The sequence below is a fragment of the Typopeltis vanoorti genome, chromosome 5, assembly GCF_054136105.1.
Source record: "Typopeltis vanoorti isolate ZY-2024b chromosome 5, IOZ_Tvanoo_1.0, whole genome shotgun sequence".
NCBI lineage: Eukaryota > Metazoa > Arthropoda > Arachnida > Uropygi > Thelyphonidae > Typopeltis > Typopeltis vanoorti.
Genome location: NC_143553.1, coordinates 7783869 through 7807449, shown reverse-complemented (window position 1 = coordinate 7807449; position 23581 = coordinate 7783869). Strand labels below are relative to the sequence as shown.

Sequence of the window (23581 nt, the reverse complement as noted above, 5' to 3'; positions counted from 1 at the left end):
ATAGAGGGAACAAAAACTTAGTCAGTTATATCCATAGCGCAATTGGAAGAACGACGGTACGTTGCGCCCTTCAATTGGAAAAGGCCTAAGCTTGAGTCTCGTCATGATGGGAGGAATCTTTATATGGTCTTCTTCAATCAAAGGTGAGTTAGCCAATCTCATTTGGAGTTAGCAGGGATTTTTCTCCCTGTAACTTGGGTTTTTGATCCTGCATACAGACAGATCAGCCCTTCAGAACACATGCAATTTATAGACAAAAAATACTAGCTGTGGTGGTGGGCAGTGGATAGCGCTGATTTAGATGATTTAGTAGTAGAGGTTTGGTGTAATGGTGGAGACAGAGAGTTGTACAGTAGGTGTCCTCCTGCGATGAGTCTTCGAACTCCTTGGAGGTGTCACGATTAATAATAATATCTGAGATAGACTAAGAATCATCAGGAATGGTGGGAATAGGAACTAATGCAATAATAAGAAGCAGTCCAATGTTTCCTAACTGAAAGGGGGGGGGGATCACAGCTAAACAATCATGTGTTACACAGATTATTGGTTTACAGATGTATCGGCTTTTCCAATTTAGACAGGCAATTCTCAGCCCACTCCTGATCAGTACATATCTTCCACCCAACTTTTTTGGAAATTTTCTGATAAATAAATTCCCTCTGATGATGCAGCGTTCTCCCTTTTTACGGGAGTTCATTGTACCATCTAGTCCCCCCAAATTTTATCTGGGCTCCGGAACCGGCATAGGCTTATGAATCAGACCTATGGCTGGGTCAGTATTCCTGATTGTAATCCGTGTGTATCCTTGTACCGGTTTGCCTGCTTGTGGGACGAAAAACACCAGATAAACTGGCAGAAAAAAAACCTGCTGTCCATGCCCAAGACCAACTAACTTTGCTATGGCTGAGGCCAAGGAAGATCCTTGAGCTCCTCATGTCATTGAAGGGAATTGAACCTAGGACACTCCTTCCCCAGGCATATGGTTGCGAAGCGCAAAGCCACTAGGCTAACCGCATGGACAATTTTCTGATTTTATATAGTAATGAAATTGCTGCCTAATTCATACTTCAGTTTGAACATTGAATAGATGTGCATTTGACTGTTGAGTAGATGTGTACCACATTAGCTGAACAGACAGCATGTTATGGATTTGTATTCCACTGTGGCATGAATATTTATATCTTTAGATGAATTTCATCACCTGATGTGAGACCACCACTTGGTTTATTTGAAAGCCTCAAGTGACTTGAAAAATTTTCATGTTTATTATTAGCATTAATATTATTATACAGATATCTCCACAGAGTCAGAAGACTATGGAAGATCAACACTAAATATTATTCACACAATACTCATGATAGCTCTCCTTAAAATCATTCACTGCCATTGACTCACAACTACGTCAGGCATTCCATTTCAATTGTTCATCACTCTTGAAGAAAAATCTAGTTAGCACACACTTTCTCACCACACTCTTACACAATTTCCAGGGATAAATCCTAGTTCTACCCCTACTCAGCATCAGGGTTCTAGTGCCAGAGCCAGTAAAAAGAAAGCTTTGTGGCTCCAACTAACTTTGTCAGTCAAAATCATGAGGGTGGCACATATACATAAGCTTTGATGCTTCATGGTATAGTTTTCATTTCAGTGTTCTTTTTGTTTCCTATGTTATTGTTTTTTTTTTTTTAATGGCTAAACCATTGAGTGGTTTTTAAATAATGCACATATTATTTTCAGAAATGTCTGGTGGTTGCCTTGCACTCTACTCAAACCAGGGTAGAGCATTTATTTTCAGCTCATTAAATCAGATTTGAGAGCATTAGTGAAAGAGGGCAGGACTTGCCTGAGCAATGCAATCTTGTTCTTAAAACAAATTACTATACATAATTAAAAATTCGTAGTCCACTCTTCTGATCAGTACATATCTTCCACCCAACTTTTTTGGAAATTTTCTGATAAATAAATAAATAAATAAATTCCCTGTGATGATACAGAGTTCTCCCCTTTTTACGGGAGTTAATGGTACCATCTAGTCCCCCAAATTTGAAAATTCTGTTTTTAAGAGAATAAAGTTGATTTGCATATTTTTTGATAATATCCAATACACAAACATCCTATTGATCCTGAATGTTTTTAACGTGTTCAAAATAAGAGGTGCTGCATTCCATTGTTGTGAAGTGCTATTACAGCTGCACAGTTCTCATAATCTCCCCCACTGCCTGTTAACCCATACAGCTAGATTACTCTCTCTCTCTGCTGATATACATGCGAATGTTGGCTGCACACAGAGCCATTAATGGAACCAGGCTTGCACAATTCTGTGTGCAGTGCAGTGGTGTGCAGAAGTTGTAACAGTATTTATAGCAAGACTGTGTATTACATGACACCTCCAAGTCGAAGGACTCATCGTGGGAGGACACTCTACTCTACTCCAGTCCACTCCACTCATGTCTCCCCTACTAAGTCCTCCGACCACACAACTACTACCACCATTAGCACAAAAAACCATTTACTACCCACCACCATCAACGGTAGTATTTTCTGATTTTTTTTGTATTTTCTGATGCCCTTTGACATTTTTTATCTGTAAACTGTGTGTATTCTTATGGTCAATTTGCCTGTGTGGGGATGAAAAATCTTACTATCTCTATATGAGATCATCTAGTGTACCTTCAATTAAAAACGCCCACACAAAGATTCCTCTTATCACAATGAGAATCAAACTTAGGTCCTTTCCAGTCAAAGGATCTCCCGTTGGTCTTTCAATTGCGCTACGGAGGCACTTGCTAAGGCAGGAACGACTTTTACAAAGCCATGCTGCCTGCCATAGAGTATCATATCCCTATTCCACCGATTCCCAAATTCTACCTTTAACCACTTTACTGATACCTTAACCACCACTCTGAGATACTGACCGGTTTGTAATTTGTTACTTTTCTCTCTCTCTCTTTCTTGAAGTCTATTTTATGTTATGGAAATATCTTATCCTTTTCCACTCCCTTGGGACCCTGTCAGAACTGAGATTTAAATTAATCAACTTAGTTAGTCACTGCTCATAACACAGACTGACATGCCATCCAATCCCACTGCTTCATTCACAATGACATTCTTTTGTGTTGCATAGTGACTAATATCTCCACCCGGATGATATGTATACCATTGTAAAGTGATCACTTAGTAACTCAATTTGTTTTTCTCTATTGCTTTCCTACCATTAACAATGATTAAAGTCATCTTTCCATAATCACTTTCTCTTACTAGTCTAAGTAACAAAAAAAAAAAATCTTAAGTTCCTCTTAGCTAATTTTATTTCATAATCTGATTTTGCCCTCCTTACCATGCTGGTCACCCTTTTTTCCTGCATTTTTCTATTGCTCATGAGTATGCTGAACAGTTTTTTGCAGATCCTGCTTTATATTGCCACTTAGCAGTTTAACTCCTACGTACTTTATTCTCCTGACTCTGAAGATTTAGTCTAGGGTATGGTTTCTGGCTTATTTAACACCTAGCCTATCCATGATATCAATGTATGATACATTTACAACCTTTCATGGGTGGAATTCACATAAAAAAAAATTATCTTTCCTATGTCTTTCAAGAAGATCTGCTTCTGCTGCTCAATCAGTTTTGATAATGGTCTTTGGTTGGAAAGACCTAGGTTTGAAATCTGTTTTGGATATGAAAAACCTTTATGAATGCTTTACAGCTGAAGGTGAGTTAGCTGATCCCATACATAGGTAGTCAGGTTTTTCATCTTACAAAAAGTACGGAAACAATGAAAGATAAATGAGAGTGAAAGTGGGAAGAATGATAGTGAAAGTTGGACGCATGTTGGACTGAAAGTACGGAAACAAAGAAGGATGAATGAGAGGGAAAGTGAGAAGAGGGGGTCGAGAGTTAGAAAGTTAAAAAGATTTAATGATAGAGAGAATGTGTCGCAAGATTTGGAAGGTGAATTGGATTGGATGAGGCAAGAAATGAAATTAAGAGAATTCAGGTCAAAACTATTAAAATAAATCATGATGGCATGAAAGAGTTAATGAAAGATGAGCGAGTGGCGTTGTATGGCAACTCCATTATTAAAGGTGTGCTAGAGGATAAAATGCACAAGGTATGTTTTCCAGGCGGTAAAATGAGTAGAGTGATTGAGGCATTGGATATGAGGCGGGAGCGAGCAAAAGAGTTAATTGTATTAATTGGTACAAATGATTTCAGAGAGAACAAAGAGCATGTCAAAATGAATGTAAGGAAACTGCTTGGAAAGATAAAAGAGAATAGTGTGACAGGAAGGGTAGTCAGTGTGTTGCCTAGGTATGATTGTGGGGAAATGAGGCGGAGAGCAAGGATTATGAATGATATGCTGGCTGAAATGTGTGAGGAGATGGGAGTACAGTTTGTTAATGTGTGGAATGAGTTTGAGGGACGAAGTGAGCTGTATGGGAGATGGACTGTATTTGAGTGGTTATGGTGTGAGTCGCTTGGAGAGACTGCTGCTAGAAGGTAGAAAAGTGAATAGAGAAAATGAATCAGATCAAGAGGGGAGTGATGTGGAAGAGCAGGAGAGTAAGACAGGAGAGATTGAAGAAGTGGAAATGAATGGGGAAGTGAGTGGTATGAGTATAGAAAATGAGAGAATGGGTGTGCAAGAGGAGCAGGGAAACGGGGAGGCTAAGGGTGGACAGGGGTACACAGCGTGAGAAAGGTGGATGCTCCAAGAGGAGGTGAGAGCATGTGTATGCAGGAAAGAAATGGGATGACCAGGGATCAAGAGGAAACAGATGGAATTGCAAAGGGTTCTAGAATGAAGAGGCAGAAAGGGAAATAGCCCCAGTCCAGCATGGAGAGATCGCATCGAGTGAGTGGTATCAGTGGAACTAGCTGTAGATCCAGAAATGAGCTGTTGTGTTTCTATACCAATGCTAGAAGTATAAGAAACAAGGCGGATGAAATGGTTGCACTAACTGCATCTGTGCACCCAAAGATTGTCAGAATAAGTGAGACGTGGTTAGATGAGGACGACATTCTGACAGGAAGAGAGATGGAAAGGTATGATGTGTTTCGTGAGGACAGAAGGGGTAAAAAGGGAGGTAGAGTGCTATTGATGATAGAGAAAGAGTTATGTCCATACAAGGTAGAGATGCAAGAGGGAAATAGGGCCAGTGGTTTTGAGGCAGTATGGTGTGAGATAGAGGTGAATAGAATCAAATACTTGATTGTTGGTTGTTGGTGGGTTGTTGTTACACACCTGGTAATGTAGATGGTGGTAATAGTGAAATGCATAGTCAAATAAGCGAAGCAAATAAGAAAAGGGTGATCATTATGGGTGATTTTAATTATGGCAATATAGACTGGAATGAAGAGATAGCAACTGGAAGTAAAGAAAATGAGTTTCTTGAGTTTTTGAAGGATAACTACATCAGACAGTATGTAACAGAGGGCACACGAGGATTAAGGGTCTTGGATTTGGTCATCTCATCGGATGTAATTATAAATGAGGTGTCAAATCATCCACCAACTGGTGAAAGTAACCATGAGGTGATTATCTGGGTGGTTGTCAGCAATGCAAGGACCCCCGTGAAAAAAGAGTATATGTGGAACTACAAGGGGGGGGGGAATTATGAAGAGCTCAGGAGAGAGAGCTAGCAGGTGTAGCATGGAATGAGGAGTTAGCTGGAAAAGAGATCAATGCAGCTTGGGGGATTTTCAAGAACTATTTAGTAGATGAAATGTCTAAATGTATACCACGGGTGAGAAGGTTAAATAAGGTAGGTGTGAGATGGATGAATAAAGAGATTAAGCATGCGATACAGAGAAAAAGGACATTGTGGAGGCAGCATAAGAGAAGTGGAAGTAACCAATTTCATGAGGTCTACAAAGACCAGGCAAGGAGGGTGACTTGGTTGGTGAGAGTAGCTAAAGAGAAGTATGGACAGCAGATAGCTAATGAAGCCAAAAAGAATCCTAGGGAGTTCTTTCGATATGTAGCCAGCAAAAGAAAGAATGATTATGGAAAGATGACATTGATTGGAGGAAATGGTATAAAGACAGCTGATGCAGAAGGTGTGATGGAGATACTTAATGAGCAGTTCATAAAGATCTTTCAATCTTGTGAATGTGACTTCGTGGAGAGATTGAGACAGTTGCTGATGGGGAGGAGAGACTGACTGTAAGTGAGCAAGAGGTGTTTGGGAGTTGAGTAAACTAGATGTAAATAAGGCTGTGCGACTTGATAATATATCACCGCGTATTCTGAAGGAATGTGCCAGAGAGTTGACACATGCCTTGACATATTTTTTTAATACGAGTCTTGCACTTGGTCAAGTCCCTAAAGAGTGGAAGGAGGGCAAGATTGTGCCACTTCATAAAGGAGGTGATCGAACTCAAGCATCAAACTATAGGCCTATTTGTGTGTCAGGTGTTGTGGTTAAGTTGTTGGAGAAGCTTGTGAGAACTAGGATCCAGAGTTGGGTTGACAACAATGGTATAATCTTTGATGGACAGCATGGATTTGCTAAAGGGAGGTCATGTTTTAGTAATCTACTTACTTATTACAATAAAGTGACTGCTTCCTTGGACAGAGGAGAAGGATACACAGTAATATACATAGATTTCACAATAGCCTTTGATAGAGTACTTCATGATAAACTGATAGTCAAACTAGAGCAGATGGGGTTGGATATTAGATTAGTGCATTGGGTTGGAGACTGGCTGTCTGATAGGTATCAACAAGTTGTGTATGGGGGTGCGATATCCAGGAAAAGGAAAGTCACTAGTGGAGTGCCTCAGGGGTCTGTTTTAGAGCAATTACTATTTAACTTGTATATTAATGATATTGGCGAGGGTTTGGATGGAGATATTCAGTTGTTTGCAGATGATGCAAAGTTGGGACGAACCATAAAGAGTAGTGAAGATGTTGTGGCCTTGCAAGAGGACTTGAATAGATTGAGTGATTGGGCACAGAAAAGGAGATGTGAGTTCAATGTTGCAAAATGTAAGGTTTTAAAATTTGGAAAACAAAGATGGGATGCAGAATTTATGCTTGGTGAGGATATATTGTTGGAGGAGAAGAAATAAGAGATCTGGGGATGATAGAGGATAAGGATCTAAAATTTAGGGGACACATCGCCAAAATTGTGAAGGCAACACAAAGGCTTCTGGGAATGATGCGGAGGACACTGATGTGTAGAAATAGGGAGATTCTTGTATCGTTGTATAAGGCTTTGATTAGGCCATACATGGACTATTGTGCCCAGATTTGGTCACATGGTTTTCAGAAGGATGAAGAGATGTTGGAAAGGGTCCAAAGGAGACTGACTAAGGTAGTTTCTGACCTCTGGAATGTCGAATATGAGGAAAGATTGAGAAGTATGTAATTTGCAGAGTCTGGTGGACAGGAGAAAGAGGGGAGATATGATAGAGACCTACAAGTTGGTAAGCGGGTGTTATAGGATCAATGTTGGAGAAGTTTTACAGAAAATAGTGGGAGATCAGGGGAGAACCAGAGGTCATCCCTGGAAACTGTATAAAGAGGGTGTGCATAGGGGAGTGGAAGGCAGGTTTTTTCGTGCAGAGTTGTGAATGATTGGAATGCCTTGCCTGAGAATGTGGTGTCTGCAAGGAGTTTGAGTGTGTTTAAGATACAGTATGATGAGATGTATGTGTGATAAAAGGACCTCCCAGATGAGTCTTTTACTCCAGAGGTCTTGTTTTTAATAATAATAATTAAAAAGAGGTCTTATTTAATAATAATAACAATTATTATTATTATTATTATATAATAATAATAATAATAATAATTATTATTATTATTCAGGCCTTCACGGAATCAAAAGACTCATCATGGGGGGTCCTTCCTAGGAAACACAAAGTCTTTCATACCACTCCTTGAACTCATTGACCATTCTTGCTCTCACCACTCTCTCAGGCAATGCATCCACGGTTCAACCACCTGCATGCAAAGAAAACACTCTGCACCCTCTTGCTCACAGCTTCCTTTCATAATTTCCAGTGATGGTCCCTTGTCATCTTCCATTCCTGCTCTTCTGCCAAGTGAAAGAACTCCCCAGTGTCATCCCTGTAACTACCTCTCAACAGTTTAAAAGTCTCGATCATATCACCTTTTCTTCTTCTATCTACCAAACTCTGCAGTTCACATTCCCTCAGCCAATCTTCATAACTAACATTGTACAGTCCTGAAACCATCTTTGTTATCTGCTTTTGTACCTATCCACATGATTTATCCCCTTCAATTCCTTTGGACCAAATTTGAGAACAATAGTCTACGTGTGGTCTGATCAGGGTCTTATACAATGGAACGATAACTATTTTATCTCTGCAGGTCAGCATCCTTCTCAGTATTGCAGCAATCCTCTGGGTTACCTTCACCACCTTTGCAATATCTTCCCTTAATTTCAGTTTTCTATCAATCATCACCCCCTAGATCTCTTTCTACCCCCAGTAGAGCTACCCCAATCCCAAAAAAAAGATGTATCCCAAACTTCGAGACTTGACATTTTACTGCATTAAATCGATATCCCCATTCATTTGCCCATCTGTCTAGTTTATTCAAATCCTCTTGCAGGGCTGCCACATCTGCAAACAACTGAATATCCCCCTGCAATCCACTAACAGTATCATTGCTATAAAGGTTAAACAATGCAGGTCCCAGTACTGAGCCCTGTAGGACCCCACTTGTAACCTTCTGCCACCTTGATATTGCCCCAACATACACAACTCTGATACCTATCAGACAGCTAATCCTGAATCCAGTTGACTAACCCAACATTCAGACGCACATGTGCTGCAACTTAAATATCAGCTTATCATGTGGCACCCTGTCAAATGCCTTTGCAAAATCCAAAAAAAAATGGCAGTATATGCCTTCCCCTCATCAACAACTCTTGTCACTTTATTATAAAAGGTAATCATATTACTTAAGCTAGAGAGCCTCTTAACAAATCCATGGTCATCCTCAGGGATAACATTACCCACATCTGCAACAACCAAACTGGCCTATAATTATGCACTTCCAGTCTGCTACCACCTTTATGAAATGGCACTATCTTACCTCCTTCCATTTCCAAGGAATGAAAGGAGGGTAAGATGGGAATGGGAATTTCTTGCAAGACAGAAAAAAAAAGAAAAAAATATTGTCTTTTTTCAAAGAAAATGAATTCATATATGTTTCTGATAAAAGTTCTCTGTGGAAGTTGGCATGAATAGTTATTAACTTTTTATTACCATCCATCAGAAATATAGCTCCAAGTGAATTTTCATTTTTTTTTAATGCTTTTTTTGCTTTTCCTCTTGAATTAGCTTGAAAAGTAAAATATTGGGTAGCATTTATCCCACTCTATTCCACCCTATATTTGTATGTGTTATGAGGTAGCAGCAAAAAAAAAGATGTTTTCATTATAATTTATTAGTTTTACTTTAAATTTACAGAGAATCTAAGCTAGATAGAATTTATATTTAAATATAATATTTTAGTATAGTTTGTTAGTATTCTTTGTGCAGTGTTTGAATAATGGCAACATTATTCAAATGCTGGGTAGAATGTAGTCCTCCACCATTTAAGGACTCATTCTACACAGCATGCTACAGGATTTTGTGGTATGCTGTGCTTGCAGCATACCACAAATAGCAATGGCACTAATAATTTTGCAAGCATATTGTGTGAGGTGGAAGTGGCAGGACACGATATTTAGTGGAGTGTTGCTATAAACCAGGGAGCACAGAGGGTGAAGAGCAGGAAGTGAAGATTGTTTAGGCAGTTGAGCTTAGCAAGTACAAAAAGAATTAATGTTATGGAAAATTTTAACTACAGCAGTATAAATTAGGAAGAGGAAACTGTATGTAGTAGTAAGGGAATAGAATTTCTGGAATTCTGGGGGGGGGGGGGACAAATGTCTTAGGCAACATGGGGTTAAAGAGTTTTGGATTTGATAAAAGCTTCAAAAGATCTGATTATAATTGAAAGGGCATCTCTGCCCCTGGGTGGAGAGAGTGACATTGTGGTTTTGATTTGGAAGATGAACAGACATGCATGAGTATGAAAGAGAAAGGAATGTATGTAGAATTATAAGGCAAGTGATTATAATAGTCATAGATAACAACTTGGGGCAGTTCCGTGGATAGAGGAATTAGAAGGGCAAGATATCATTAGTACTTGGGAACTTGTAAAGAGATATTTATTAGTAAGTTGTATGCAAGAGTGAAGAAGAAAACACAATTTTGTATCAAGTGGATGACAAACAATATCAAACGGGAACTGCAGGTAAAAAAGAGGCTATGGAAGAGATATAAGGAAATGGGTGTGGAGAAGATGCATGAAGAATATAGAATGCAGGCCAGGATAGTAACTAGTATGGTAAGGAAGGCAAAACTGGAATATGAGAAGAGACTGGCCCTGAGATTCAATGAAAATCCTAAGGAATTCTTTTATGTGACCAGTAGAAGGACAAATGATGTAAAGGACATAGTGAAGTGTTCATTGAACACTTTGTTGGGGTATTTCATCCTGGTGAAGTAGGTTTTAATACTAAAGTGATTGAGCAGGTTCAAGATTTAGAAGTGCAAGAAGAGAATGTGTTAAAAATACTGAATACTCTGAATGTCAATAAAGCAATGGGATTAAATGGAGCCACAGGTTTGGAGAGAATGCGCTAAAGAACTGACAGCTCCATTAATCTGAATTTTCAGTGACAGTATGGTCATCACAGGAAAGGTGTGCAAGGAGTGGAAGGAGAGTAAGATAGTGCCATTGTATAAAGATGTTAATAGAATGGAAGTGTCGGTTTATAGACTAGTTTGTATTTCATCAATAGATTTCATCATCGTGAATTGTATTTCACCATCCATTTTGGAGAAATTAGTGAGTGATCATTTACTACGTTGGGGAAATGAGAAGTCAGCATGGATTTGTTAAAGGGTGCTCTTGTTTTCTTAATCTTATTGCCTTTTATCATAAAGTGACAAGAGCAGTTGATGAGGAAAAAGCATAATCTGCCATTTTTTCAATTTTGCAAAGGCATTTGACAGGTTGTCACATTATTAGCTGATATTTAAGTTGCATCACATGCGTATGGATGTCAAGTTAGTGAATTGGGTTGGGGGTTGGCTGTCTGATGGGTATGAGAGGGTTGTGTATGAGGGAGCTCTCAGTGCTGGAACCTGTATTGTTTAACCTTTATATCAATGAGATTGTTAATGAATTGCAAGAGGATATCAGTTATTATTATTATTATTCAGGCCTCCATGGAGTCAAAAGACTCATCGTGGGAGGTCCTTCCTAAGAACATAAAGTCTGTCAAGACTCATCGAAGGGAGATCCCCCCCCTAAGAAACACAAAGTCTATCATACCACTCCTTAAACTCATTGACCGTTCTCGCCCTCACCACTCCATCAGGCAATGCATTCCACGGTTCAACCACCCACCACGCAAAGAAACCACTCCTTACCCTTTTGCTCACAGTTTCCTTTCGTAAATTCCAGGGATGGCCTCTTGTCATCACTCCTTCCCGCTGTTCAACCAAGCTAAAGAACTCCCCCAGCGTCAACCCTGTAACCACCTCTCAACAGTTTAAAAGTCTCAATCACATCACCTCTCCTTCTATCCACCAAACTCTGCAGTCCATATTCCCTCAGCCGATCCTCATAACTATCCTTGTACAGTCCTGAAACCATCTTTGTCATCCGTCTTTGTATCCTTTCCACAGTTAATTTATCCCCTTCAAATCCTGGGGACCAAATCTGAGAACAATAGTCCAAGTGTGGTCTGATCAGAGACTTATACAACAGAATGATAACCCTCTTATCTCTGCAGGTCAGTGTCCTTCTCATAATTGCAGCAATCCTCTGTGTTACCTTTACCACCTTTGCAAAATGTCCCCTAAACTTCAGGTTTCTATCAATCATCAACCCCAGATCTCTTGTCTCTCCTACTTCCTCCAGTATAACTCCTCCCATAGAGTATGCAGCATCCCATCGATGTTTCCCAAACCTCAAGACCTTACATTTTGCTGCATTAAACTGACACCCCCATTCATTTGCCCATCTATATAGCTTATTTAAATCCTCTTGCAGGGCTACCACATCTGCACTATTACTAATAATCCTTCCCAGCTTCGCATCATCTGCAAACAACTGAATATACCCTTGCAATCCACTGGCAATGTCATTGATATAAAGTTGTCTGCAAATGATGTGAAGCTGGAAAGGGTTATTAGTAATGATGCAGATGTGGTAGCCCTTCAAGAGGGTTTGAATAAACTGGACAGATGGGCATATGAATGGGGTGAAAGTTTAATTCATCTAAATGTAAAGTCTTGGAAGTTTGTGATACATTGATGTGAGGCAGCATACTCTGAAAACAGTTGTTATTCCAGTATATAAAGCCTTGATCAGATCACATCTAGATTATTGTGCTCAGATTTGGTCCCCAGTATTTGAAGGGGATAAATTAACTGTGGAAAGAGTTGGATAACAAAGATAATATTAGGACTGTGCAATGTTAGTTATGAGGATAGGCTGAGGGAATATGGACTGCTGAGTTTGGTAGATAGAGAAAGGAGAGGTGATATGATTGAGGCTTTAACCTGTTGAGAGGTAGTTACAGGGTTTACACTGGGGAGTTCTTTTGTTTGGTGGAACAGGAAGAAGGCACGAGGATAAGGGGCCATCCCTGGAAGTTGTGAAAAGAAGTCATGAGCAAGAGGGTTAGGATGGCCCCTCCTTGCTCTTCTACTTGTTCTACTTCGATTATATCCCTCCTCCTTCTATCTACCAAACTTTGCATTCCACGTTCCCTTAGTCTATCTCATAACTAACATTTTACAGTCCTGATATCATTTTCAACCACTCTATCATTCAGTGCATCGAGGTTGGTTGAACCGTGGAATGTATTGCACGATAGAATGGTGAAAGCACAAACGGTGAATGAGTTCAAGGAGTGATATGATAGACTGTTTTTAAGTCTTGTGACTTCATGGAGGTCCTGAATTAAAATAATAATAATGTGCTAATCTGCTATTGGCTTGCAGTTTTTTACTTATGGTGTTATCATTTAAAAAAAGTTGGAGGGGGTGGTTTGAAAGCAACACACACACACACACACCATGGGGGGGGGGCAGAACTAAATGCCACAGTAATTTTAATATAAAAATGTACAAATTCCAAAACCAGACAAATTGGATTCTGAAGCTGCTGTGGTTGCTATTTATCATTTTTTTTTTTTTAAATAATATGGTTTTTCATTTGATAATTATATTTTATGTTTGGCAAGGGAGGAGGGATATTGACATACAAAAATAAGATATCCTTAAGATATACTATCTGCTTCTAGAAGAGGGCTTGAAGATGATCCCTTTCTCACAAACTTCTTTCATTCACATTCTCATAAATGCTATTGTTCTGTATTATATCTTTAACCATGCTACCGGCCAGGACGTATATATATATATATCCACGTTATCATGAATGCGAAGTGCATATTAAAATTGTAATACCATTGATATTACTTTGAAATATATGATGGATACAAAGCATATAAGGATGCGTATTTGATCCATAATGGCCGGCAAGGTGGTTAATAGGTATTTTCATGGCTACCATCATCCCTCTGCTTTTCTCTAATCATATGAAAATATAAGAAGCTACTAGTCAATACCCATATAAGTTTTTTAATCCAAAACTTTTCAAACCAAATTCTCATTCTCTGTTTTTTTATTCCACCTACCTTTGTTTATTAGCATATCCTTCCCTATCATACCATGCTTCTCAATATTGTTATTTTTATTATTATTACATGATAGCTCCAAGGACTCATCACAGGATGACACTGTATACCATAAAATTTACTGTTTGTATATTTAATCCTCTCATTTACACACTATGCCAATTGCATTCTCAACAAATACTATTAATAGATTCTTTCTTTCTCCCCATTTATCTGCTCATACACATCATTATTGTTTTATAGTTTTGCTACCTCTCTTTCTCTCTCTCTCTGTAATATTCAGACTGGAGTCTCTGTAGACACACTGTGGGAAGCCAACTTAACAGTGCATTATGCCAATGCATTCCGCTCACTACCACCACTCTACATGTAAAAAATCTACTCCTCATGCAACGTCCTTTACCACATCTCTACACAACTTCCAGGGATGGCCTCTTTCTTCCCTCTCTCCATTCTTTTTTATAATGCCTTCTGTATAAATAATAATGAACTGCTTGTTGAGTGTCTTTATACAATAATTGTTCTTCATGTTCTAACTGATCCAGTAATAGGATCTTGCAAAACTTTTTTAATTTCCAGACAGATCAATAAGAAAGTTAAAGTCTGTGTTTCTTGTTACATACGAGGTGGTATCAAAAGGTTTCGAGACTAGGTTTGTAACACGCCAACAGATGGCAGCACAAGGTTGCACGCACAATCACAGGGAGCACCTACCTTCATAAGTCAGTGTGCCAAAAGACATCATCCTGTGTACATCGGGAGCTGTGCAACTGTTGGTATTCTGACCACCTGCATTACCACATCTGCGATTTCATCATGGACAGCAAGTTAGAACAAAGAGCAAACGTGAAATTCGAGGATCATTATCGGTGACGAAACTTGGGTGTATGGGTACGACCCTGAGATGAAGCAGCAGTCTTCACAGTGGAAAAGCCCATCATCTCTACGACCGAAAAAGGCGAGGCAGGTCTGCAGCTTGACCATGTACATGCTCATCGTCTTTTTTGACATTCGCGGCATTGTGCATCGAGAATTTGTCCTCAGGGGCCAGACTGTCAATAGCGAGTTCTACTGCCAGGTTTTAAGGTGTCTGAGGGAGGACATTCAGCAAAAGTGACCAGATCGGTGGTGCACGAAAAACTGGATGCTCCACGATAACAATGCACCCTGTCACCGAGCTCTCCTCACACGTTTCTTGCCTGAAACAACATGATTTCACTTCCACACCCACCCTACTCGCCAGATTTGGCTCCTGCAGACTTCGCCTCTTCCCAAAGATGATGATTATTATTATTATTATTTGACACCTCCAGGGAGTCCAAAGATTCATCGAGGGAGAGTGTGCCAACAGCATCGAACGATTGGTCCCCGTCCAACTACTAACCGCGCTCAAGATCCAGCTCAAAGGTCACCGTTTTGACACCATTGCAGAGATCCAGGGCGAATCACAGAAGGTGCTTGACATGCTTTGAAAAGAAGACTTCCAGGGCACATTCCAGAAGTGGCAAGAACGTGGAAGCACTGTATTGATATGCAAGGGGACTATTTTGAAGGTGATAGTGTGTAAACGTAGATAAATAAAGTAATTTCTCGTGATCAGTCCATATCTGGGACTATTGTATTTTTGTTGTATTTCTGAATCCTAGGAAAGGATTCAGAGTTAAGTAACTAAGGTGGTGGTATCATGACTTCAAAATGTCAGTTATGAGAGAAAGTAAGGTTATGCATATTGTATACTTTAGTAGGTATACAATATGCATAACCTTACTTTGTAAGTAGATATTGTGTATAGATACTTTACAATATGTAAAGTAGATATTGTGCAAATGTTGGATAGTGCTTGACATGATAATAAATTTAGTCCTTTATCCAAGTGTAAGCAAACAAAGTTGGATGGAGTAGCCTGTAATAGTAATAATATTGTCATGCATTATGGGAAAGGACTGGTTTTTACCTTAAGAGGTTTGCTGCATTATTGGATACTGAAACAGTTTGATGTGAAGTTCAAGCCTCTGTATACAGCTAGCCTACTTGTGAAGATACTTTACACAAAATGTTTTAAATCATACTTGGGTGAGGGATTAAAACAATAATATATAATCTTGTCATGTATAATTTACTTTCAAGCCATTCACAACATTCAAGCCATTCACATTCACAACTTTGGATGCACAAAGTCAACTGCATGCTACAGTTGACTTTGTGCATCCAAAATGGATATCCTAATGAGTCCTGCAACTCCATAGTCGATAGTAATAAAAATAATAGTATAATATAATTACGGCTATTATAGCCTGTTTTTGTTTAGGAGTGTCTCTTATTTTAATACATTGGCTAACATTACTCAAAAAAGGGGTGTATATATATATATATATATATTTTTTTAGGGCATTATGGGTGAGTATAGAAGGCAATTATGGCAGAATAAAAGAGGTGGAAAAATTTTCACCTCTTTTCCATCCATAATGCCCTAAAAAAATATATATAACCCTTTTTTGAGTAATGTTAGCCAATGTATTAAAATAAGCGACACTCCTAAACAAAAACAGGCTATAATAGCCGTAATTATATTAATAGTGTTTAAGAGGAGTAACATGGGAATTTTCCCAGCAACTATACTTAATAGTATAATCTTAGAAATTACTCTAATAATCTGACAGGCAGTACAGTGCGAGGTGCAGTGCCGGATTAAACCCTATGGAGGCCCTAGTTGAAATCTTGGGACCCCCCCCCCTTGCAAATTATCTCCTAATACGTTTTTAATTTTACCAACCAACAATTTTAATAAACCAATTTTATTACAAAAAACAAACATTAACAATTACTAAAGTTATTAAACAAAAAGTAAGGAATATTTAATTCTAATAAACAAACAAAACTTCATTTCTGGAGGTTTCTTGTGTGCGTGGTCTAGTGGGATAACAATGTAAATTTTTTCATTTCTTTGAGTTGATTTATTTTTTCTATCTTTTGGAAACAACTTAAGAAAGCTTCAGTGTAATTTTCTTTCAAGATCAAATCAATATTATTTTGATCGTTTGTCGTGGGGCCCATAGGCCAGTGCCTACTCTGCCTATTTGGTAATCTGGCACTGGTGAGGTGGAGGTTAACAGAATGGAATATTGAGCTCTTGAGGGACAACTGTCCTGGGTAATATTTAATGGAGGGAATATGAGGATTGAGGGTCTTAGATCATATCATCAGAGGATGTGATCATAACCAAAAATGTGTAATTTTGCTTTAGTTGACATGAGTAACTATGAGGTGATGATTACCTGGATTGTAGCCAGTTATATAAAACTTCTGTGGGGAAAGGATATATGTGAAACTACAAGGCTGGAGATTACAAAAAACTTGAGTGATAAAACGAGAGGTATAATATTATTATTAAGAGAGACCTCCAGGCAGTCAGGGTCTCATCGAGAGAAGCCACATACTACATGCACAAGCTGTCATACCTGTTCTTGAATTCATTCATACTGCTTGCACACACAACATCCAATGGCAATCCATTACAATCACACCACTGTATTCATTCATTCTCAGCTTCCAAGGATGACCCCTCGCATCCTTTCCTCACCCTCCATAAAATGAAAAATTCCATTAACTGAAATCCTGTATGATTCTTTCAGAAGATTGTAAATCTCAGTCATATCATCCCTCTTTCTCCTGTATGCTAGTGTCTGCAGTTTACCAATTCTCAATCTGTTCATAATCAGTATTCTACAATCCTGATGTCATTTTTAACACTCTCCTTTTCACTCTTTCCACTGTATCAGGAGACCAGACCTGCACACAATAGTCCAAGTGAGGTTTTATCAAAGTCTGGTAAAGAGGCAAAATGACATCCTTATCTTTACATGTCAAAGTTCGTTTCAGCACTGCAATTATATTTTGAGTTGGAATTGCAATCTTTGCTACATGGTTCTTGAACTTCAAGTTCCTGTCTACTAGCACTCCAAGATCACTAGCTTGATCAGTTTCTTCTAGCATAACCACCAACATAATACGACATTGGATATCTAATCACACCAAAGTGTATGACTTTACGTTTACTGACATTGAACCGACATCCATTTTCCCATGCCCACAATTCCGGCCTATTCAAATCATTCTGTAAGTACTGCATATCAGCCACATCCTACCCATCTTTGCATCATCAGCAGATAGATAGCTGTATATCACCTGTCAAATCCTTCTCAGTGTCATTAATGTACAGCGTGAATTCAATGCATTAACGACTGATCCTTGTGGTACACCACTGGTTACCTTAAACCTTGCAGACTCACATCCTACATATACCACTTTTTGATATCTGTCAGTCAGCCATCCTCTTATCCATGCTATGGAAAGAGGGGTTCGGGTTGAAAGGAGACAGATGTTGCTTGAGCACTGATCAAGAGATATTTAACAGCTACAATGTCTGAGTGTATTTCAAAAGCAAAAAGTAGTGTATACAATATAAAATATACACTATGAAATAAAATAAGTATAAATAAAAAATGAAAACATACTGGTTGACTGAGTAGTTAGTGTATCTACTTTTCAACCAACAGCTTGTGGGTTTGAATCTTGCACAGTAATTATCTTGGTAGAATTTCATCCCCTGATGCAAGACCACAACCATGCTCACTGGATTCCTGAAAGTTGAAAAAGTTCCATATTTGGTCTCTAGAGCAGAGTTTCCAGACCAAGTAAAAAAATGAATAACGAATATACAGTATAAATAATAATAAGAATTGAAAAAAACAGCCCATCCATGGTACTAATATACAATAGGTTTGTTACCTTTTGTGGGTGTTAGTTAGATAAAAATTAGATAAATAAAAATAAAAACCTGGAAAAAGAAGGGTTTATGGAGACACCATAAGATGAAGCTGATAATCAGTTACACAAGGACTACAAAAAGCAGTTCAGGAAGGTGACTCAGTTGATAAGGACAGAAAAAGTACAGCATGAGCAAAAATTATCCACTCAAACCAAGAAAAATAGAATGATAAAAAGGATGATTTTGGTGGATGAAAATGGTAGAGTAGATTGGTCACTGCTGCAGAAGATATAGTTAATGGATTCAATGAGCACTTTATCAGAGTATTTATCAGAGTATGTCATTATGTATGGCTACAGTGTAGAAGGCATGCTGGAGGAGGGACTAATAATGAATGAACAGGAGGTATATGAGGAAGTAAGTAAACTTGATGTTAATAAGGCAGTAGAGTTGACAACATATCACTGCATGTCTTAAAGAAATGCTCTAGGGAGTTAATGCCCTTGGTGAACTGTTTAACATGGGTCTGCATCAGCACAAGACCCAAAGCAGTGGAAAGAGGATAAAATTTTTCTACTTCACAAGATGGGGGTGATAAAACTGCTGCTATAAATTTTGGTTGGTTCTTTGTATGGCTGTGGTTAAAGTGTTGGAGAGATTGGCGAGAGGTAGGATTACAAATAACTTTGATGGTTAGCATGGGATTGTTACAGGCAAGTCATGTTTTCGCAGTCTTCTTATGTACTGTAAAAAGGTGACAAATTCACTGGATAAAGGAGATCATATACAGTGGTATACTTGGATTTTTCAAAAGCCTTGATAGATTGTTACACAACAAACTGGTAATAGAATCAGATGCTATTGCCTAGTAGATAAGTATCAGCAGGTTGTGTATGGGATAGTGATATTCCAAAAAGTTGAAGGTCACTTGCAGTGTGCTGTGTAGGGGGGGGGGGGTGCGCCTTGGTACCATTATTGTTTAATTTGCATGTTAATAGTATTGGGAAAACTGCAGGTATGCACCTGTTTTCCGATGATGCAAAGTTTGGAAGAACTATGAGGAGTAGAGCAGATGTTATGGGAAGAATTGAATAGACTGCATGAGTGGAGCTGACCATTTAATTTTGCAAGGTGTAAGGTCTTGAAATTTGGTAGGCAATGATGGAATGTAAAATACACAATTAATGGAGAAAGTTTGAAGGAAGTTGAAGAGATAAGAATCTGGAAGGGGAGGGGAGGGGTGAATAGAGGCTTGAAGTTTAGGGATCACATTGCTAAAGTTGTGATAATATCACAATGGATTATGGCAGTGATGATGGAACATTGTTGTGCAGAAGAAAAGAGGTTATGTTCCTTTATGTAAGGCCTTGATTATATTGCATATGGACTACTGTACATAGATCTGGTCATCTGGTTTCAAGAGGGATGAAGATATCTTTGAGAGAATCCAGAGAAGTTTCAGTAAGTTGATGTCTGATCTGTGGACTATGGGGTATGAAGATAGACTGAAGGAATGCAAACTGCATAACCTCATGAATAGAAGTGGGGATATGATTAAAACATATAACTTGGTAAGGGGTTGTAACCAGATTAATGTGGAGAAGATTTTTCATAGAGTAGAGGGAGACAAAAGTAGAACAAGAGACCATCCCTGGAGAGTATAACTCTCTATGCAGGTTCTTTACATAGAGAGTGGTTGGAATGTGTTGCCTGAGAGTAATGGTGAGTGCAGAATCTGTGAATGAGTTTAAGGCAGTTCAAAGATCTGTTTGCATAAGATGATGGATCTCCCTTGATGAGGCTTTTGACTCCATGGAGGATTGATGATGATAATAATAATTACTGAAATATATTGTTTTTTTAAATATTATCAATGTGTCATTAAACATAATTATATGTCTTATAAAATATTATAAAATATAATTTGTCTTTTCTATCAAATAGGGTAGATAATCAACAGAAAACTCAAGGTAGTCGTACATCTCTCAACAGCAGTCTGAAAGGACCTGAAAGTGAGACAGATAGTATGGTAGAATATGGAGAAGGTGAAGCAAGCAAATTTACTGAAGATGGGTCTTTTATTGGTCAGTATGGTGCCAAAAAAAAAAAGGAAGAAGAATCAACGTCGCCTTCTGCTCTAGCAACTTTTGTGTAATATTGACTTCTGTGAACAGCTACTGAATATTTGGTAGCCAAGTTACAAATGTGAAAAAAACTGGAATACAAATGACTTGTCATTGTTTATCAAACTCTGACTAGACAACTGATGTGATCTGATTTTTTTTTCCCCTCTGGTTAACTCCTGCAGAAGTGGTGAACAGCATTATCGAACAGCAGTAGCAGAGAAGCCAGTGTTAGAACATGTGTCATAGTCAGTCTAATCTGCAGAGTATTTTTGATCTTAGCACAGACTTCACTGTTCTTCCACTAGTTGCAAATGGCACAGGACAGTCCTGTCCTTTTTGTTCTGTGCCTGTAGAGACAGTTGTCTTCATTAAATTATAGCTTTAATCCACAAACCACTAATTTGGAAATGGACATGTGATTGATAGTTTGTGGAACAGCTATTGTGGAAAACTGAATGGTAATTATAAATTAATATAAGTTCTTATTTATTTTGCAAAGTTATATTTACACTTAACAAAATAAAACATGCTGTACAGAAATACAAACACAGAGCAAAGTTTTATACAATTTAGGTCTTATTTGTTTTTCTGTTAAGTTTATTGAAATTTTTACCAGCTTTTAGCAACAATTTTGTAGTTGGTGGATTAATGTTAAATTTAATGCAGATAGCCATGTGTAAAGAATCTCAGCTTTATATAAGTGTGATGCTTTGCATTCATTATGATGCCATTTCATTGATCTGCATAGACTGTAGTTGTCACCAATTTTATAGCATTCTTAGGAAATGTGTACAGAATTCAATAACTTGCCGAGCTAGAGACATCAAATTTTTGCCTTATTTTCTGAGTAAGATGTGGTCTAAAAACATTCCTGCTCTTACAGGTGTACCATTGTTTATGTTGTGTGATAAAACTATTTATTGTTGAATACATTATTTAAAGCATGTTTCATGTCTTGCATTTTGTAAAGAACAAAAAGCTAAACATGACTATGTTCCTAAGAGCATTTAAAGCAGTAGGCAAAGTTGCAGATCAACCTTAGTCGATTATACTAAGCATTTTGCCTCTAGTAGCCACAAGAGCAGTGCTATAAATGCATTTTTAAAATACAGAAAGCAAAATTGCATCACACTCTATAATTGTTTTCCCTCTTTCAGAAAGGATGCTTCCAAAAAAAAAAAAAAACTAATAAGTAAAGAGGTACAATGATACACTTTTTACTACTGTATATTTGTACCATAGAAATGGAAAAAAAAAAAAAAATCTGTTACTTAGTCACCAGTAAAATCATTCTTTAGTAGTAGTCTTTTATTTTTGTGATTCTATTTGTAGTTTATCATATTATTTGTAATGAAATAGCAAAACTTTCCATGCAGTATTCATTCAGCATTTGATTATTTAATCTATAGTTCGAGAAATTTAAGATTTTTTTTTAAAAAAAAGCATAATTGTGACTGTTTTAAAAAATGAGATACATACACATATCATTGTAATTTTTTGAAAGATATAAAATTTGTATACCTTACTCATACATGTTTGAAAAAATAACTAATAAAATAATAATAAATAAATAAGCAGAACAGCATTCTTTTTTCCCAATTTATGTTGTTACCAAATTTAAATGTTTGATGTTTTTAGAGAAAAAAAAAAATCAAATGAATGAGCAAAAGATAAGCTTTGTGTTAATGGAACTTAGCTTTTATTTATTTATCTACAACAGCTACGTAAAACTTGTTTCAATTTTTCAAAATATCAAATAAACATTTAAATATGGTAATAACATTACTGGGGAATAATCATCTCTGCTTATCTTTTTTATTAGATTTTTTTCACATTGTATGATCTGATCTGCAAAATGCTTTTATATGTATAGTAGAATGCAAACTAGTCATATTTGCTACAGTAATCTTCAACTTGTATTTTGCATTAAATCATGATTCCAGAAAGGAATTTCAAAGCCATACTAAATAACCTTCTTAGAACAGCATATCAATTCAAAAGATGATGCAAGTTTGGCTATTAAACTTTATAAAGCTCTCAAAATTCACAAGAACATGCTTCTAATGGTATAAGTTATTCAAGCATAATTTCTCAAACTTATAATCTGGCTAACAGACTAATAAAGAGTCTAACAGTCAGTTATTGCCATTCATATAAAATTCTGAGCACTTTGTATCAACCATCTTAAAGAACAAGACATCACAACAAGCTAATCAACTTATCACCAGTATACCAACTGAAGATCTTATGATGCTGCCAGTGGATAAAACTCTCAAAAAAAAAAAAAAAAAAAAAAAAAAAAAAAAAAATTCATGACCTTACTTCAATATTGCATAATATCAGGTTATTTCAAATATAACAATGCCAAATAAAAGTAGAATTCAGGGCTAACTATGGGAAGCCTGTTCTTACTAACATTTATGAAAGCATTTAGAAGCATACTGAAATATAAGCTAGAAAAGATATATTGATGATTTCTTTTTAATATGGTGCCATGGTCAACAACCTTTCTCAATTTTTTAATTTAAAATTTACTGTTGAACTAGAGTTAAATGGTTCACTTCCTTTCCTGGATAAAAAACTGACCAGATTGTCTGAAAAGCTTAACATCTCTATCTACAGGAAACCCACCCATCCACACACAAATAACTTATACCATTATAAATCTCACAAATTTGGAATTGTTTCAATCCTTGGAGTATGCGCTCACTCCCTTATCAGTAATGAAGATGAGTAAGCCATATAACTCCAATTACTTATTAATACTTTACTACAAAATGGTGATGAAAAATGGACCATCTTGAGACTTTTTTCCAACCATCAAACTCAGTGCGCGCGCACGTGCACACACACACACACACCTACCTCACAATAAAGAAATTAGAGGTTATTTCTCTTCCAGATTTCTTAGCATATAATCAAAATACAATCCTTAATTTTTTTTTCTTAAG

General features: G+C 37.5%; 1 protein-coding gene across 4 annotated transcripts in view; it reads left to right on the top strand.

The window, feature by feature from the left end:
• The window catches only part of LOC150106214 (neuroglian-like), an 888579-nt gene that overhangs the window by 811048 nt on the left and 53950 nt on the right, over window positions 1–23581 (top strand). For 3 of the 4 annotated variants that reach the window (XM_090393042.1, XM_090393040.1, XM_090393041.1), the window contains one exon: window positions 20449–21933. In XM_090393042.1, the coding sequence (XP_090249168.1) occupies window positions 20449–20659 (211 nt within the window). In that variant the 3' untranslated portion in view covers window positions 20660–21933. Of the gene's footprint in view, window positions 1–20448; window positions 21934–23581 lie in introns of those variants that run through there. The other variant, XR_016548353.1, reaches the window with a different exon arrangement.